General features: G+C 56.9%; 3 protein-coding genes across 8 annotated transcripts; 1 reads left to right on the top strand and 2 right to left on the bottom strand.

The window, feature by feature from the left end:
- Positions 1–420: 420 nt before the first annotated feature.
- Positions 421–5,337, bottom strand: ACY1 (aminoacylase 1). 2 transcript variants are annotated; one of them, XM_041760879.1, is made up of 15 exons: positions 5,136–5,337; positions 4,538–4,648; positions 3,800–3,864; positions 3,624–3,728; positions 3,183–3,277; positions 2,846–2,922; positions 2,663–2,752; positions 2,507–2,563; positions 2,083–2,156; positions 1,948–1,997; positions 1,713–1,857; positions 1,543–1,611; positions 966–1,045; positions 768–828; positions 421–685 (listed from the first exon to the last, which is right to left on the bottom strand). In XM_041760879.1, exons 2-15 carry the CDS (start codon positions 4,629–4,631, stop codon positions 521–523), a joined length of 1,227 nt encoding a protein of 408 aa, XP_041616813.1. In that variant the 5' UTR covers positions 4,632–4,648; positions 5,136–5,337; the 3' UTR covers positions 421–520. The 2 variants fall into 2 exon arrangements, with proteins under 2 accessions (XP_041616813.1, XP_041616812.1); XM_041760878.1 differs by having other exon boundaries at positions 5,023–5,336.
- A 1,455-nt stretch (positions 5,338–6,792) lies between these two features.
- On the bottom strand, positions 6,793–13,089 carry ABHD14A (abhydrolase domain containing 14A). 5 transcript variants are annotated; one of them, XM_041760884.1, is made up of 6 exons: positions 12,680–13,089; positions 9,903–9,961; positions 8,982–9,193; positions 8,688–8,803; positions 7,355–7,590; positions 6,793–7,146 (listed from the first exon to the last, which is right to left on the bottom strand). In XM_041760884.1, exons 1-6 carry the CDS (start codon positions 12,813–12,815, stop codon positions 6,964–6,966), a joined length of 942 nt encoding a protein of 313 aa, XP_041616818.1. In that variant the 5' UTR covers positions 12,816–13,089; the 3' UTR covers positions 6,793–6,963. The 5 variants fall into 5 exon arrangements, with proteins under 5 accessions (XP_041616818.1, XP_041616822.1, XP_041616821.1 ...); XM_041760888.1 differs by lacking the exon at positions 12,680–13,089 and adding an exon at positions 11,413–11,535; XM_041760887.1 differs by lacking the exon at positions 9,903–9,961 and having other exon boundaries at positions 12,680–12,812.
- Positions 11,805–16,141, top strand: ABHD14B (abhydrolase domain containing 14B). Its single transcript, XM_041760877.1, has 4 exons — positions 11,805–12,540; positions 13,472–13,707; positions 14,477–14,718; positions 15,099–16,141. The coding sequence occupies exons 1-4, from the start codon at positions 11,945–11,947 to the stop codon at positions 15,276–15,278; spliced, it is 1,254 nt and encodes a 417-aa protein (XP_041616811.1). The 5' UTR covers positions 11,805–11,944; the 3' UTR covers positions 15,279–16,141.
- Positions 16,142–16,606: the final 465 nt, after the last annotated feature.

Below are 16,606 nucleotides of genomic sequence, written 5' to 3'. Positions count from 1 at the left end.
ATGGCTTGCCAGCTATCTCATCACCTGCCCCACATCTGGCAGGGCCCAGCTGGCTTCCAGCTCTAGTCCTGTCTCAGGATCCTGAGTGTGTTCCCAGAAAGCCAGAAGTGTTTCCCTGAGATCTTTGCCTTGGTTTCCTCCTCAGTGAGAATGGTGTCCTCGAGCTTATAAGTCAGATAGAGGTGTAGTGACCACTGAACAGGAGATATGGCCCCTTGATGCTAGACACAGACATGGCTGGGTAGTACTGGACGAGTGTGCTGTGTCAAGGGGCACAGAGAAGCATGGGGGTGGTAGGGAGGTATCTAGAGCCAGGCTCAGTTTTCTCATCTGTGAAATGGGGATGATAATAGCATGTCCCCAGAGAAACGAGAATCCCTGCTCCATGAACGTCCTTGCTCATAGCACTTAAGTATTGGCCCCTGTCCACACAGACTTTATTGTTGGGGTGGAGGGAGGGCAGGGTCCTTGACCCTGATCAGGAGGATGATCCCAGTCTAGATGTTGGGAAGCCCGGCACTCAGCCATCACTGGGCAGGGCAGGCACGCTAGCCAGAGCGGGCAGCAGCCGTGTGTATATATCAACCCCACGGAGGAACACGGCCTCATGCAACCGCTCATCGTGGTCGTGCAGCAGCACAGGTGTGAGGTTCATGGGCGAGAAGCCCAGAGCTGGGACCCCTACCTGCAGGGGGCAAGGAGAAGCCATTAGGAGGAAGGCCAGCATCCATAACCACCCCACTGTCCACCCATTGCAAGTGGCTCACCGCACGGAGATAGCGGCTATCGGTGGCAGCAGGGAAAATCTCTGGCTCCAGGGTGAGGTTCCTACAGAGGGAAGAGCCTGGTGAATGAGGAGGCTGACAGGGGAAAGGGCAAGGGAAAGACTGGAGGGGCAGAGGCAGGTGGAAGGGAGGTAGGAGGAGAGAGGAAAGGGGAAGAGAAAGGCTGGCCAGTGTGCTCACATGTCCTTGCAGGCCCCGCTAAATGCTGCCCACCAGGGATCTGAGTCATCAGTAGATGTCACTCGGGGCTCTGTCCACTTCTGGAAGGAGAAGGATTGCAGGATCAAGACAGGGCCCGGACATCTTGCCCTATTCTTCACTGCTTCTCTCTCTGCCTCTCTGTGTGTGTCTCAAGTAAATAAATAAATAAATAAATAAAAATAAATAAATAAAAATAAATAAATAAAATAAATAAATAAAATAAATATAAATAAATAAATAATAAATAAATAAATAAATTTACTTTAAAAAAATAAAAGTAGTAGTATATAAATGTTTAATTCAGGTCCATGCCTCTCTTCATGCTATAAAGACTATGAGACCATGAACTGGGTCTACTTTTACTCCTACGGTATCCCTAGCACTCGACAGTGGCCTCTACAACTAAGGCTTGTTGGTGAATAAAATGTCTCTCCTGCCTAAAGAAATGCCCAGACATATGCAGGCACACCAGGCCTGCAGCCCCACTGTGACACCCACTCAACAAGCCCCATTTCCCCTGCCTCCAGAGCTCTTGACCCAGAGTCCCAGCTGATACCTGAGCAAAGTCGAAGGTGACCCCATCACCAGCTGCCTGGCACCAGCCCTGCAGCTGCTCCTCGAAAGCCTATGAGAAGGGAGATAAGCTGATCTCTCAGGCTCTCCCTGAGCCTCCAGCAAAGGATTTAGGACCCGGCTCCCTCCTCCAAACCCAGGTAGAGTTGGCACCTTCAGCTCCACATCTGGTGCCACACGGAAGTCAAAGCTGGCGCTCATAGTAGCAGGTACCACATTATAGGCCACGCCGCCCTCTAGCTTGGTCAGATTCACCGAGGTCACAGCCCCTGCCTTCAGGTGGGGGTTTGACTGCAGCCTGCAGTGGGGGGCAGGAAAACGATAGAGAGCCCCCCTTCTCTCTGGCACAGCCGCCCAGACCCCCAGCCTCTTCCCCAGGCTGCCTCACCTCTGCCTCTCCTTCTCCCGGAAAGTCAGGATTGAGCTCACAACCTTGTGCTAGGAGAGTGCGAGGTCAGATGTGAGAGTGACCCGAGGACAGAGCCTTGGGAATTCCCAAATTCCCTCCCTGTGTGCCACGCACCAGCTTCTCTGCCGCTGTGTCCTCGACGAAGCGTGAGCCGTGGCCTGGGTTCCCTGTGCTCGTGATCCGCACCCCTGGGAGATGAGGGAGAAGAGGGTGTCTTCAGCAAGGGGTGGGCTGGAGAAGTGATCAGCCTCGGAGTGGGCCCAGGTTTTCCCCTCATTCCAAGCTCCTCTGGCAGGACTGTTCGCTTTAGAACAGTGTAGAGCTGACTCCCCTGCCGCCCACACCCCCCGCCACCACCCTGGGGGCTACCCTCAGAAACTCAGGAGGAAGCCCAAGTAGGAAGGGGCTGGGAGGGAGAGGCTCTGGGTTCAAGGCCTCCTCAGGCCCCAACTTGCTGCAGGACTCTTGGCAGGCCCCTGCCCCTTCTGGCCTAGTGCCCCACCTCACAGAGATGCCCTCCCTCCAAGCCCATACTCACACCAGGGGCTTCGCTCACTGTAAAAGACAGTGAAGGCGTCGGTGGGGTTGGCCAGGCCTGGGGAGGGAAAGGGGATTCAGGCGGTGGACTGGTCCAGCCACCGGCAGCCTCCACATCCCCCCTACCGGCTGCTCAGGGGCCTGCCACCCTGCTCACCTTCATCCAGGGCGAAGCCGGCCTTCAGGGCCCGGAACTCAGGTCGCTGCACGAACAGCTCCATGCCTTTGTGACCCCCAACCTCCTCATCTGCGAAAGCAGCAGGGACCTGGGATGAAGGAGCTGCCTCTGCCAACATATCCTCCTGTTCCCTAAAAGTGTCCCTCCCCAAGCCACTCCTACCTGGCACAAAGATCATATGGATGGTTCTGGGGAAATGGCGACCCTCAGCCTTCAGCCTCCTCACAGCCTCCAGGTACCTGAGGGGCAATGCCAGGGTTTAAGCCAGGTGCCGGGGGAGCCTCTGGATGCCTGCAGGTAGGCTGGAGCCCACAGTTGGCAGGGGACCATGGGAAGGCCCTGTCCTTCAGTCTCCCTATCCATGTAAGGGTGACAATTCTTGTCCAAAAGAAGGGGTAAATTCCTCGGCCTTGAGGTTCTCAATCACACCCTAGGCCCTGGGTCATTTCGATGGGCCAGTAGGGACAGTGTGGGGGACAGGAAATGGGAGGACACTCACTGGATGCTGACACACTTCATGTCCTGGGCACCCCTGGCATAGATGTAGCCTTCAGCATCCTTGAAGGCCTCAAAGGGGTCATGACTCCAGTGTTCCTGGGGCAGAGATGAGAGGAGGGACCCGAGTCCCACATTTAGTCATTAATCTACTCTGTTCAACTGTGGTCCTGCCCTAGAAGCCAACCCTACGGCTGGGGTGACAAGTGGGGTTGGTGAAAGGGACAGAAGAGGGCTGCAGAGGGCAGTTGATTGCCTTTCTTCATCTCTACTCCCACCTCCTCCCCTATCCTGGGCACAGAATGGCCCACTGGACAAAATGATGTCCTATGAGGTTGGGAGTCAGTTTTGGGACCAGCTCCTTAGGCGTCCTGGGGACCAGTGGGGGGTCTGCATCATCTTTGAGTACCCCAAGGCCTGCACCGCTCCCTGCGCCCCCACACACCTTGAAGACAGGCACCACATCCGTGTGAGAGTTTAGTATGAGGGAGGAGAGTCTGGGGTTGGTGCCTGGCCACGTCAGAATGGTCACCACATACCCAGGTGCCACCTGGAGAGGACCAGAAGGTAAGGAGGTGCCCCAGGGGCACCTCCCAACCCCATGCAGGGCCCCAGGCTCACCTCTACTTTCTGACAGCCCAGGCCCAGCTGACGGGCTCTCTCCTCAAGGAAGGCCACAGCAGCCCCTGGGGACACATAGAGTCTTGGGCCTACTTCTGCCTCTACCCACACCTCCCACCAGCCCAGGGAGAGCTGGGGGGCACATCCAGAGAGAGGAGCCGACCCTTACACAGGCCACTGCCTCCTCAGTGCAATTCCACATCCCGTGGGGACACCCGCATTTCTGTCTCCAGGGAAGATTATCTTTGGCCAGTCAGTGACCCTTTGTGGAAGGTCAGGTGGGAAGTCCAGAGTTAGAAATTGCTCTCTTCCTCAGGGATGGGCAGAGGCATGACCTTCCGCCAGTGTCTCCCAGCTGGTAAGTACAGGGCGAGGGTCTGGACCCATGTCCATAATTCCCAGCCACCAAGCTTGATTCCCTGAGGGCTGTGGTCTCTGTCCTGCCACCGTTGCTTCTGGAGCCTCTTCCCTTGTGGCTGTCCCATCTCCCCTCCCCACCTCAGAGCCTGGGCAGTGAGGTGAAGCTGTTTCTTCCCTAGCCACCAGGAGTAACTTTTGGTGCAACAGCCCGGAGGGGCTGCTGAGCAGTCCGCTGACCTGCGGACCCGCTAGAGAGGCGTGGAGACGCCACTTGGGGCAGCAGAGTGGGGCTCAGCGGGGTGACGAGTGGCGGGCGTCGGTGTAGAGCAGTCCCCGCCCCGGATCCCACCGCAGGCCCCGGAACCACCGCGCTCTCACCGTAGTCGGGCTCCGGCTGGACCGTGCGGATCCGCAGGTACTGGCGGAAGAGCGTCACGGACGGGTGCTCGCCCTCCAGACCGTCGCTGGCCATGGCGCCGGCTTGGGGAGCTAGGGGCAAATCGAGTGGCTCCTACCCCTCCCAGGCGCTGGGCCCAGGGGACTCCGAGATGTGCACCCAGCCCTTCCCCAGGGCGGTTCCCCGCACGTGAGAGCCCCCCTTCTGTTTCAGGGGCTGTGCTGGTCGCTTTCAACACATTCCCGTACTGAATCCACCAAAGAGCTCCAGGAAGTTCGCGCCTCTGAACGCCCACTTTACAGGGTGGAAAGCTGAGGCTGAGAGGTTCAGAGACAGCCACAGAGTAGCCGAGGCCAGGTCTGACTCCAGACATGGACCTTCCCTGCCCTCCTCAAAACACTTCTCCCAATGGCCCAGATTCTATGCCACGTAACCCCGATCCCCCTTCCCTTCTCTGGGGTCCCACCTCGCTCTCGCTGGTCTCTGGCCCGCGCTCGCCTCTCAGCGCCTGCCCCGGACTGTGGCCAGGGGTCAGGGTCCTGCGAGGTCGAGGGCTCAGAATCGCCCCGGTCCGCCTACCACGTGGCTGCACCGGATCGCGGGGCGGGGCCGAAGACTGAGAGTAAGGGCCGCGCAAGTCTCTGTGGCAGAGTCGGCGACCGCGTCTCAGCCCGCCCCAGGCTCCAGCCTCGTCTCGGATTACGCGATCCCTCTCGGGGACAGCCGCCGCCGCCGCCGCCGCCGCCACCTGCTCCGCCCCGCGGCCGCTGCGAGCCCGCCGGCCCCGCAGGCCCCGCAGGCCCCGCCCCGCCCCGCCGGCCCCGCCCCGCCGGCCTAGGCGGCGAGCTCCGGGTGGTCCCGCCCCCGGAGGGCTCTATCTCTGCAGCCTCCAGACTGAGCAGGAAGGGAGGAGAGCAGACCTAGACACAGAGGTTGCGTGTGCCCCCTCAGGCGCCCCTCCCTCCTGGGGTACAGCGCTACAAAGTCCTGCCAGAGCTGGCCCCTCCCTGCAACCCCAGCCCCTCCCTCTAGTCTCTGACTTTTCCCCTTTCCTTGTCTCAGCATCTCAGGGAGATCCTCCCTAACTGCCTCGCCCTCTGGGAGGAGAGGTTATTGGTCAATATCTGTCCCCTCAGCCTGTAAGTTCCAGGAGGCTGGTCCATGTACCCGCAGGAATCTGTCACTAGCAGGGCACAGAGCAGACGCTGGACAATGTGCCACGAGCGAAGGATAAATGGACAGGGGGGCACATGTGTGACTGCATGTGAGATGGTGCGAATGTGCCTCTGTGTGTGTGCCACAACAATGTGCATGTCTGTAAGTGTGACAATACGAGTGTGAGATGCTGGTAGGGTGTGACAGAGAATGTCATGGTGACAGGATGTAGCCGTGAGGCTGTATGATTGTGTGAGAGGTGGAGAAACAGCACAAAAGCATACATGTGGCATATTCTTGGCTGACCCTGTGCCAGGCTCCCTGGCTCTACTACAGCCACCGGACAGGAAGGATAAAGAGGCACAGGTGTCACACTGGCCACCCACAGGCTGCTTACTGTTGTAGCTGCCCACTTGTGTGCCTGGTTGCCCTTTGTACTCTGGGCCAGTTCTGCCCCCTGCTATAGGGACTAAGTCTGCTTATGGAGACAGAGTTGAAAACTTCAACCTCTGTACCCAGAGGAGGCAGGCTGGGAGGGCAGGGTGGGGGATCCATCCCAACCCTCCTGGTGTTTAAGTCTAATCTGCTTGCTGACCCACACATACTTAGGGGCAATCAGGCTTGGTAATTCACCAGCAATGCTATGTTCACTGTTAAACCACATTCCTCACTTCCATCCCTGCACATCCTGCTCCCTTTGGCCATATGTCCTGCGTTCCTGATTCACTCGCTCAATTGCCAGACCATGAATTTCCCACCAATCCCAGTGGTCACGCAGCAGTAGTAACACTTGCTTGCCCTGACCCCCTCCAGCCCTGTGTGGCCAAATGCTCCATTTAAGCAGACTGAGTCAAACCTAAAACCAAATTTTGAGCCAGGTATTACCATCATGCCCATTTTACAGGTGAGGAAACTAAGTCAGAGTGGTGAGGGCAGCCAGCTAGGAAGTAGCCCATGTTCTTAGTCTTCCCAGGCTGCAGAAGCCTCCTTCCAGCTCCCAGCCCCAAAGCAGCCCCAGGCTTGCCTCTCACTCCCACCCTACCTGCTGTAATGCCAGGAAATAGGACCTGTCACTCACCAAGCATGACAAAAATGTGTTTTTTTATTGTGTCTGTGAGATGAAATGAGAGGTCCTGGCTGGGCATGGCCCCCTGGCTTCCACTCTCCAATCCCAGGGGCTGCCTCCCTGGTGGAGCACTGGTCCAGATTCTCCAAGCTCAGGCCAGGTCTGGGGCCTAGTCAGTGGGTGAACTCAAGGCAGGTGGTCAAGGAAGGCAAGAAGGACAAGGTGGAAGTCTTGAGGCTTGTGGAGGTAGCAGGCATGGCCTGCATCACGAAGCTTCACCACAGAGTGGTTGGGCAGGTGCCGGAGCTGCCGCAGTGACTCCCGAGCCAGGATACGGTCCAGCTCCCCATACAAGATGAGAGTCGGGGTCTGCAGGGCAAGGTAAGGGGCTGTGATCTGGGGAGCTTGACGGGGACTGACCCTCTAGCCACCTCCTTAGGAAATCTTTCCCAAACACCCCATCTCTTTCTATCCATATGAGGCCATGCCTCCTCCAAGTGAGACATGAGTCCTTTCCCGCCCCGTGACTTGAGACAGGAATAGGAAGCTGGACCTTTGGAAACCCTCCTTCCAGTACCTTCACGGCCCAGAATTGTTCCTGGGTGTAGTTCTGGGTGGAGGCGGGTGCGATGGGCACAAATCCACGCAGCTGGTGGTGGCCTTGGATCAAGAAGGGCAGGGCATAACGGCCACTCAGAGAGGGGCTCACCAGAACGGCATTGTGCACCTCCAGGTCTCGCAGCACCCGCTCCAGCAGCTCTGCTCGCCCTGCCTCTGTGTTTGCCTCCTTGGAAGGTGCAGAGTTCCCAAAACCTGGGAACAGCAGGAGGCAGTAGCTGAGGGAGGTTGGAAAGGAACTAGGACTTCCTGCCCACCGCAATGGGGGAAAAGCAGAGGCACATGGCAGTGCTACTCCCAACTTCCCAGAAGCCATTTTTTGTAATGTGATAGGTCTGCTAGAAAAGCATCTTTCATCCATTATATTGGCAAAACTAAGAAGATTGACAATGTGCAGTGCTGGGAAAGATGTGGGGAAATGGGCACTTTCGTACATGACTGATGGGAGGCACAAATCCATATAGCAGTTTTGGAGGGTAAGGTAATATTTGTCAAAAATTTTTAAATGTGTGTCATTTGACCCATCAATTATCCTTGGTAGCTACCCTACAGAAATTATTGCCTACATGCTCAAAGAAACATGTCCAAAGTTGCTTCAGTTTCAAGCATTTCCACTGATGCCGAAAACTCTAAATCAGCCTATATATCTACCTATAGAGAAATGGGCAGATAAAACCTGTCCATCCTTCCCATGGCACACAGTACAGACAGGGAGGTTCACAGTGACTGGCCTGTTCTATGAGATGTAATTTAAGGGGAGAAAACCAAGCTGCAGATAGATTTGCTAAGCAGACAGGACACTAGTCATGTTTCTAACCTCACCACACAATCTTGGGTATTGTCTTTCTATATATGGAAATGCCTGAAGGGGGTTGGGCAACACTTAGGAGAGAAATGTGGCATGGGTCTCCAAGGGCCTCACTTTTGTTCACTTTTTAAAGACAAGAATGATAACATAAATCAATTGCATGGCTAAAAGACCAAAAAGCTACTTAGTTTGTCATAATAAGTACACGGAGATCTCTCCATGCAAGCACTTGTGAAGTGAATCATGTTTCTACTAGCTCTGTGGCATGCAACACTCCACATTCTAGTTTTCAAGGTAGAAAATAAAGACACAGACCTTTTAGTATAACCATCTTGTGTTGTGACCTGCCCCAGACATTGGGGTCCAAATGCACCCACCCCACCATACCTTAAGGCTTTTCTACCCCTCCAATTCCTCCCTCTGGAAACTGTCCCTTGTACCTGCTAGATATTGCCTCCCTAAACCCTGGAGTGGGGGCTCTCACCTGGGAGGTCAAGGGCCACGGCCCGGTAGCCCCTCTGCGCCAGCAGCTGCAGTGTGCCCAGCTGCTCCCATGTGTGGGAGTTAAAGGCCTTTCCATGGAGGAGCACCACTTCCACCCTGTGGGCACACAGGGGAGTGTGTGTCCTGAGGGTCTCAGAGTGGCCCACCATTCATTCTTTCTAGGCTTGTCCCACCACCACCCCAGGCCCTGAGAGCCCTGAATTGAGCTGGGGTCCCATGCAGGGACTTCCCTGTGGACCTAGTCTGTCCATTACACCCTGGGGTCAGCACCCACCTGCGTGCCCGGTGGAGCGGGAGCACCTCGCGGTAAAAGATGGGGGAGTTGCCAGGGGTGAGACCAGCCAGGATTGTGACATTGGGGCCTCCCCAGAGCCAGGAGGTCTGCTCAGGGGGGCCTGGCAGCCCCACATACAGGAGCAGCATGAGCAGCAGGCCCAGGCCCAGCAGGGCTACCTGGAACCGGCTCATGGAGGTCTGTACCACAGTCTGGAGGAGAGGAGAGGAAGAAGATGCTGGGGCTGTGGCCCCATCAGGTCCCCTGGACCCCATCCCCAAATCCCACCCAGAAGCCCCCAGCAGAGGAAGAGCTTAGCCCTTGCCCTTTCATCCTGCTCTGGGCAGGGGTTTGAAGGTTCATATCCAACTTCTCCACCTGCTGGGGCAAGGGCTCCGATACCCTACAGCCTGAGAAGGAGCATCTGAGATGTCCCTGGATACACAGCATGCTCCATGACCACCATCCTCATTGTGCCAGCTAAAACCACTTCCGTTCATCAGGTGCTTATGACAGCCAGATTCTGTGCTTGGCCCTTCACATACCACGGCTCATGAATCCAGGCAAGAACACCGGGGAGCAGATATAGAGTTCTCTTGCAAATGAGGAAACAAAGGCTCAGAGATGTAAATTCTCTTGCTCAAAATGCAGAGTAGCAAGTGGCAGAACTGGGATCCAAACCCAGGGCTGGGCTGCTAACAAACAGGCTACACTCAGTTTGCCAAGGAAGAGATCACAGGGCTGAAAGGCGAGGGATGAACTGGAGCCTTGCTGGTGAGGATAGAGTACTGAGAGTCATCACAAGTGAAAGGCTACGTATAAGGCCCCATCCCACTGACAGCAAGCCCCATCCCACTGATGAAAATATTTAATGCTCTACTTCAGCTGATATTAAGTGGGAGGAGGGCTCATGGAGAATACCTGGGATGGAGAAATGCTGAGGCATAAGGGGACTACAGCCAGGGAGGAGCATGGTACACCTAGAAATGGAGGTTAGAGAGATGAATGCTCCCTCCCAACCCTACCCTAGTTTCATGACCTGCTTCACAGACTCCTGCAGGCTGGATCCTTTGCCTATCCAGAGGACAGACATCAGGACCCAGGACCCAGACAGAACGGCTAGCCCTGGCTTTGAGGCTCTGCTTTGCCACTTCCTGGCTGTGTGTCTTCAGTTTGTCAGTAAAATGAGAAGAATAATAATCCTGCATCAGCCCTCTCCAGTTTCCCATATTTCAGTAATATAGTGGACTTGACCCAGGGCTGTTCTGTCATTTCTTGGGCCTAGGATGAGTACACCTGCCTTATTCCCAGTTTCCAGTAAACACATCTTTATTGAGTGCCAAATGGGTGCTGGCCCAGCTAGAAACCAATGGGGTGCCACCCTCCTTTCCTGGGAGCTTTGGGGATGTTTCTCAAGCCCTCACCCCTAGGCTCCCAGTCCCGTGGGGGAGGGGGCAGTGGCAGCCCCTCTGGTGCTGATGGAGAGCCAGGAGCTGAGGGGAGGAACAGGCCACTCTTTTCTTCCTTTTGACCAGGAACAGCAAACTCCCACTCCACTTGAGCCTAGGTTCCCACTAGTGGGAGAATTGGAGCAGACCTCTCCTTGTGGGAAGCCTGCTGTAAGGGAGAGGCGAGACCTTGACTGTTGCCTTAGCAACCTAGGCAGATCATGAGTGGGCAGCTAGCCCGCAACCCAGCATATGCTACAGATATGGCTTCAGACACCAGATGTGGTATAAGCTGTACCCAACTTAGGTCCTTAGCATACATGTATACAATGACACACAGGTGTACACACATGCACACAAACATCCAGTCTTGCTCCCACAATGTTTTTCTTTTGCATAAGCTATTCCTGGCATGGCACATACAGGCAGACCTGCTTGGCCCATGAGCAATCGATCCCTTGAAATACATACCCTCAAAATCAGGCACACGGTCAGCCATCAGGAAGGCAGATGGACAGACAGACACACATGCTTTCAAAATCATGCACACCCTCAAATTCATCATAGTCATATACACCAACCTAAAACTACACATGCATACAAGAAACACACATGTGCAAGCAAACAGACACTCATAGCCTCAGAAATACACAGGTAGATACACACCCTCAAAATCACATGTACACAGAAATGCACACAGCAGACATACACAGACACAAGCATACAGACAGACCGACACCCCCCCCCCAAGGTTGGCACGTAGAAACAGACACCACATGGACACACACACACATTCAGACCCCCGAGAACGCACTCAGACAAACGCCAGCGCTCACACACGACACACGGACACAGGCACACTCCCTGCCCCAGCGCCTGCCACTCCCGCAGGACTCTGCCCCTGGGCTCCCGGGGGCAGGGGGCGGAGCCAGGATGGTCCGCTCCCGGGCACCCAGCTGTCTTCACTCCCCGGGGACACTCACCGGGCCGACCGGGATGACCGGGCCGGACACCCCAGGGCGGGCCCCGCCCACGCGGAACCAGCAGCCAAACAACGCCGCGACCATTGCGCCGCCTCCTCGGCTCTGCAGGCTGCTGTGCGCACCAGGCGGTGGAGAGCGCGGCCGGAGAGGCGCGCTTGCGCAGTGCGCAGTCGCAGGCCCCGCGCCTCCTAACCCCGCGGAGGGGGGACTCCAGGCGGCGCCCGAAAGCAAGTAGGCCAGGCCCACTGTCCAGACTTCCCGGATTGTTCTCAGCCCCAGCGCCAGGGGAGAGCCACCGGCTTCTTCCCAGCAGACCATCACTATCGTGGGTCAGTCCCTCGTCTATACAGCGGAGTTCTGGATAAGGGCCCTCGGTCAAGCCTTAGCACTGTGTCTGGAGAGGAGGCCTCGCTGTTTAATGTCAGATGTCAGTGTTACTTGGCAACTCCAGGTCTCAGCCCAACCCCGACAAATACACAGGCGCTCGTAGTGTCACAGGCTAGGGTGGCCTGCGCCTCCTTCACTGCTCTTTATGGCACCTATCCTGGTGGCGGCCAGGGCGGGTACCCGGAGGCAGCGCGGGGCACATAGGACTCTGCGTTATGGACCCCGTGCCAAAGAGGCAACATCACACCCGTCCTACAGGCCGGGAAATAGGCTCGGGGACGCCGTGAAAACGATCGAGGCCACCTGGCTGGACCTTGGCAGATTCTCGCACTCAAAGCTGTCGGGCTTCCTGCTGCCAGCGCACGTCTCAGGGCCTGGGCAGTCAAGGCCAGGGATGAGCAGGGTGGGGAGGACGAGGACGGAGCAGCAGGGAGGAGACCCCAAGAACCCTTCTCCTCCAGCCGCCTCATGTGCCTCTGGGGCAGGCTGCTGGGGGCCAAACGCAGGCGGGTGCTTGGAGCACCTGGCGCCCAAGGGCTCGGGGACACCGAGGCCGCTGGGACAAGAAAGATCTAACGGCACCGACCGGCCCTGCCACGGCTTGTGGCCACAAGAGGGCGCCGCGCGGCACGGCCTGGTCCCCGCCCTCCGCCGGGCCGCTGCCCCGCTTCCCTGCCCCGGCCCCAGTCGCCGCCAGACCGCGCCTGCCTCTAATCCGCGCGAGCCTACGCAGCTCCCCAGGTACCAGCCCTGCGCCCCGACCCTCTCTTCTCCTGTCCAGTGAGAGCCCACCCCCATCTGCCCCCAGTTCTTCCCGTTCCGATCTCGGCTCCCCGGGTCCCCTCTCGGGCCTGCCCCACCCTTTCCGCGGGCGCCTTACCGGGCCCCGCGAGCCAGAACCGAAGTCCGCGGAGCGCACCGAGCGAGCCGCCGCGGCGCGGTTGGCCGGCGGCCGAGCTCCCGACCTCGGCGTCAGAGCGTTGGGCCCGGCGGGCGGCGCGCCGGACACCCCGCATTCCTCGCGGGCCGGAACTCCAAAGACTTCCCCAGCTCTGCGGTCCGGCTTCCGCCTCCGGAAAATGGGTTTTTAACGCCGGCCTGTGGTGCCAACCTACAAACTGTTAACAGTGCCTTGAAGAGGAAGAGGTCGCTAAGCAAAATATCTACTTGCTGTTGATTGAGCACTTACTATGCTCCCTGTGCGCTAGGAACGGCGTCCAGCGTTTTCCGGGCTTGAGCTCAAGCTCGTTTAATCTCACCGACCGCCGACCGCCTCTAAGCTGAGTGCTATTGTATTATCCCCATTTGGAGAAAAGGATAATAACAATGAGGACAATAATCGTAAGGGGAGTTCTTTGTATTGAGTTCCAAGGGTAGGCACCCTCGCTTATCAATTCTTTTTTTTTTTTTTTTCCCAACTCTTTAATTCTTGAGGTAGGCTTTATTGCCCCTTATTCCAGAAGAGGAAACTGAAGCTCAATGCCACACAGTTGACTGGCAGAGGCATAAATAACACCCCTGTCTTCCCCACCCCACAGCATGTGGAGAGTTCTGGTAGCCCCCTATAGGCCTCCTTGCTGCTCCCAGAGGGACCCCTGCCCCTTCTGTTGCTCTCTTTGCTCCATGAGCAGGGTGTTCTGTGGCTCCTCATGAGTCTGGCCTTGAACCACAGGTGCTTCACCAGGACAGCGGCAGGGATGGCGGGTGTGGAGCAGCAGGAGGGCACCATCCAGGTACAGGGCCAGAGCCTCTTCTTCCGAGAGGGTCGCCCAGGCGGCGGGCAGGCTGCCAGCTTCTCAGTTCTGCTGTTGCATGGCATCCGCTTCTCCTCCGAGACCTGGCAGAAACTGGGCACACTGCACAAGCTGGCTCAGGCTGGCTACCGGGCTGTGGCCATTGACCTGCCAGGTACTTCCGGGGCAGGCTTCTGGACAGGGGTTGTGGGGGCCTCACTGGGGAAACTGCGTACCAGGACACTGGAAGGACCTAGCCAGGCTAGGCCCTGAGCTTGACAGGGTGCAGTGTACTTAGCCAGGGCCTTCCAGTTTTCTCTGGCCTTCCAGTTTTCTCCATCTCCATTGGGATGTGGTCTGGACACTCTCCAGCTGCTTCTAACCAGGTTGCCCAGGGCAGTGTCTCAGGGTCTCTGAGCCTGTTTCCTCATCTGTAATGGGAGATACAGATTTTGGATGGGTGGCTCTAGTGAGAATGGACTGAGATTACGTGAATATGTGACCAATACCCAACACCTAATAATCAGTACTCAGCCAATTGGAATTAAAATCTTTTGACAGAGCCATAAGTATAGGCTCTGTTGGAAGCCCTAAGGAGTGAGACTGAGTCTCCTGACACATTTAGGGGTGAGGAGACTTTCCTAAGGTCACATAGACAGTTGGGTGGAAAACTGAAACCTGGCTCCAGCTGTGTTGGACTTCAGAGCCTGATCCTTTCCAGGACACTCTACTGCTAGGAGAGATGGGCATAGACAAGGGAAATGCCTCGTGCTTGCCACAGATATGACAGATCTAGGCTGCCGTAGCAATAAACTTGGGCACACTGTGTGCTGCAGGAACCTGGCACAGAGAGATTGACTTAGGAGGGTTTCCTGAAGGAAGGGACTGTCTCTTCCATTTTCCTACTCAATGCCCTTATCTTTCTCACACCTGAATCCCTGCAGGTCTGGGGCGCTCCAAGGAAGCAGTGGCCCCTGCCCCTATCGGGGAATTGGTCCCCAGCAGCTTCCTGGCAGCTGTGGTGGATGCCTTGGACCTGGGCTCTCCAGTTGTGATCAGCCCATCGTTGAGTGGCATGTACTCCCTGCCCTTCCTCACGGCCCCTGGCTCCCAGCTCCGGGGCTATGTGCCAGTGGCCCCCATCTGCACTGACAAAATCAATGCTGCGGATTATGCCAGTGTGAAGGTATCCCTGTGTGGGAGGCTGAGATGCCCCTGCCACGAGCACGAAAGGGTCCATCCGGGGGCCTCTTGTCACTTGGGGCAGGGTAACCAAGGTGTAGTTTCTGGGGGGAGCTAAACTACCAAACTCTGCCCTTTATCTTTATTTAGCAGATTACTGTGCCTTGGCCTGTACTAAACTGTGTACTGGGGCAGCAAAAATTCATGCCTCTGTCCCCCAGGAGCTGGGGCCTCTCCTACTCCCCACTGGACCAGCTTGTCTCTCCCTCTCATTTGGGGTGACCCCAGGAAGAGACTGAAGTGGTGGTGGGCCTACAGCTGACCTCTAGGAGGCTGGGATGGTGTGGCCGATCCCTGCTTACTGTTTCCCTTTCCTTTCTCTAGACTTCAACTCTTATAGTATATGGAGACCAAGACCCCATGGGTCTGACCAGCTTTGAGCACCTGAAGCAGCTGCCCAACCACCGGGTGTTGGTCATGGAGGGGGCAGGGCACCCCTGTTACCTTGACAAACCTGAGGAGTGGCACACGGGGCTGCTGGATTTCCTGCAGGGGCTAGCATGAGACCCAGCCTTGCTGTCGCTGTGGGGGGTGGCTGCTGGCCTGCCTTGGACTCTCTCTGTTGCCTCCCCCCTCCATGGGTTCCTATTCATCATATACACCCAACAGGTGTGTCTCTGTCTATCTGGATTCTTGTCTCTAGGGTCTGCCTTTTCCTCTTTCTCTTGCAGTGACAGACTAAGGAGGTGAAATCAAGAGGAATAACCTCAGGAATCAAGAGACGTAATCTGGTGGAGGGTAATCTGTTAGATGGACTTCTCCTGTAGGCTTTCCTGTTCACTCACACCCCTTCCTCTGCCCTGTGCAGCCTCCCCATCCTGCCTCTAACCTCTTCCTTTGGTTGCCCTACAGGGCATTCACATCTCCTACTCCTACCTCTTAGACCACAGATACTTCCATGCCCACATCCATGCTCATGCATTTAGAGCCATCCACGTTCCCAAATATGACCCTTCACTTGGGAGCAACCACCTACGTACAGGCAACTTGACGGACATGCACAGTCACCAGCAGGTTTGCAGTGTGTGCACTCACACACGTGCATTCTTGTGGTTCATTTGCATGGGCACATGCACCCTCCCAACCATGCAGAACCCTACCGTCCAGGAAGGTGGGGACCCTATGGGAGCCAGCCCTAAACTCCATTCACAGGTTGCAGCTGGCCCCAGACTAGAATTGCCTCCCAGAAGGTGAGGGCCATCCCTTGGAACCTCTGATCTCCTTGCTTTTCCCCCTCTTTCCGGGTGCTCCCTGGGTTATTAGGCCTGGATCTGCTCAGCCAAGCTTGTTTCCTGCTCTGAGGTTTGGGGGCTGGGGAGACGGAGAGCGGAGAGTGGAGGTCGGTGAAATAAAGTGATGCAATTAGACCCCGCAGGCTCTTGCTGTCTCCGGAGCGCCGCCCCTCCCCCGCCCCTGGGGACCGCCACTGTGGCCCCTCCCCCACTCTGGCGGGACCAGATGGTCCCCCTGCCCTTTGTCCACCCGGCCAGATGGAGGGGAAGGGAGATTGGATTCCCCTCCCCACCCACACACACCCAGGTGCCAAGAGACTCAGCTGTGGGGGGAGGTGGAGGTCAGTGGGACCAGGCTGAGCCGATTATGGAGAAGAGGGGGAGAGAGATCTGGCCCCCAGGAGGTGCGGTGGGGGAAGAAGAGGACTTGGGGACCGTCCAACTCGTCCCATTCCCTAGCAGAGTGCACAACCGCGCGGCGGCCCTAGCGACCCCGGCCCCCACGAGGCATCCTGGGGGTAGCTTTGGGGGAATGGCGGGGCGGGGTGCACGGGGTCACACCGCGCTCAGGCCCCTCCTCCAGCCGGTCCGGTCACCTGT

The sequence above is a fragment of the Vulpes lagopus genome, chromosome 7 (genome assembly GCF_018345385.1).
Source record: "Vulpes lagopus strain Blue_001 chromosome 7, ASM1834538v1, whole genome shotgun sequence".
NCBI lineage: Eukaryota > Metazoa > Chordata > Mammalia > Carnivora > Canidae > Vulpes > Vulpes lagopus.
Note: the sequence above shows the minus strand (reverse complement) of the source record. Positions and strands in the feature narration are given on the sequence as shown.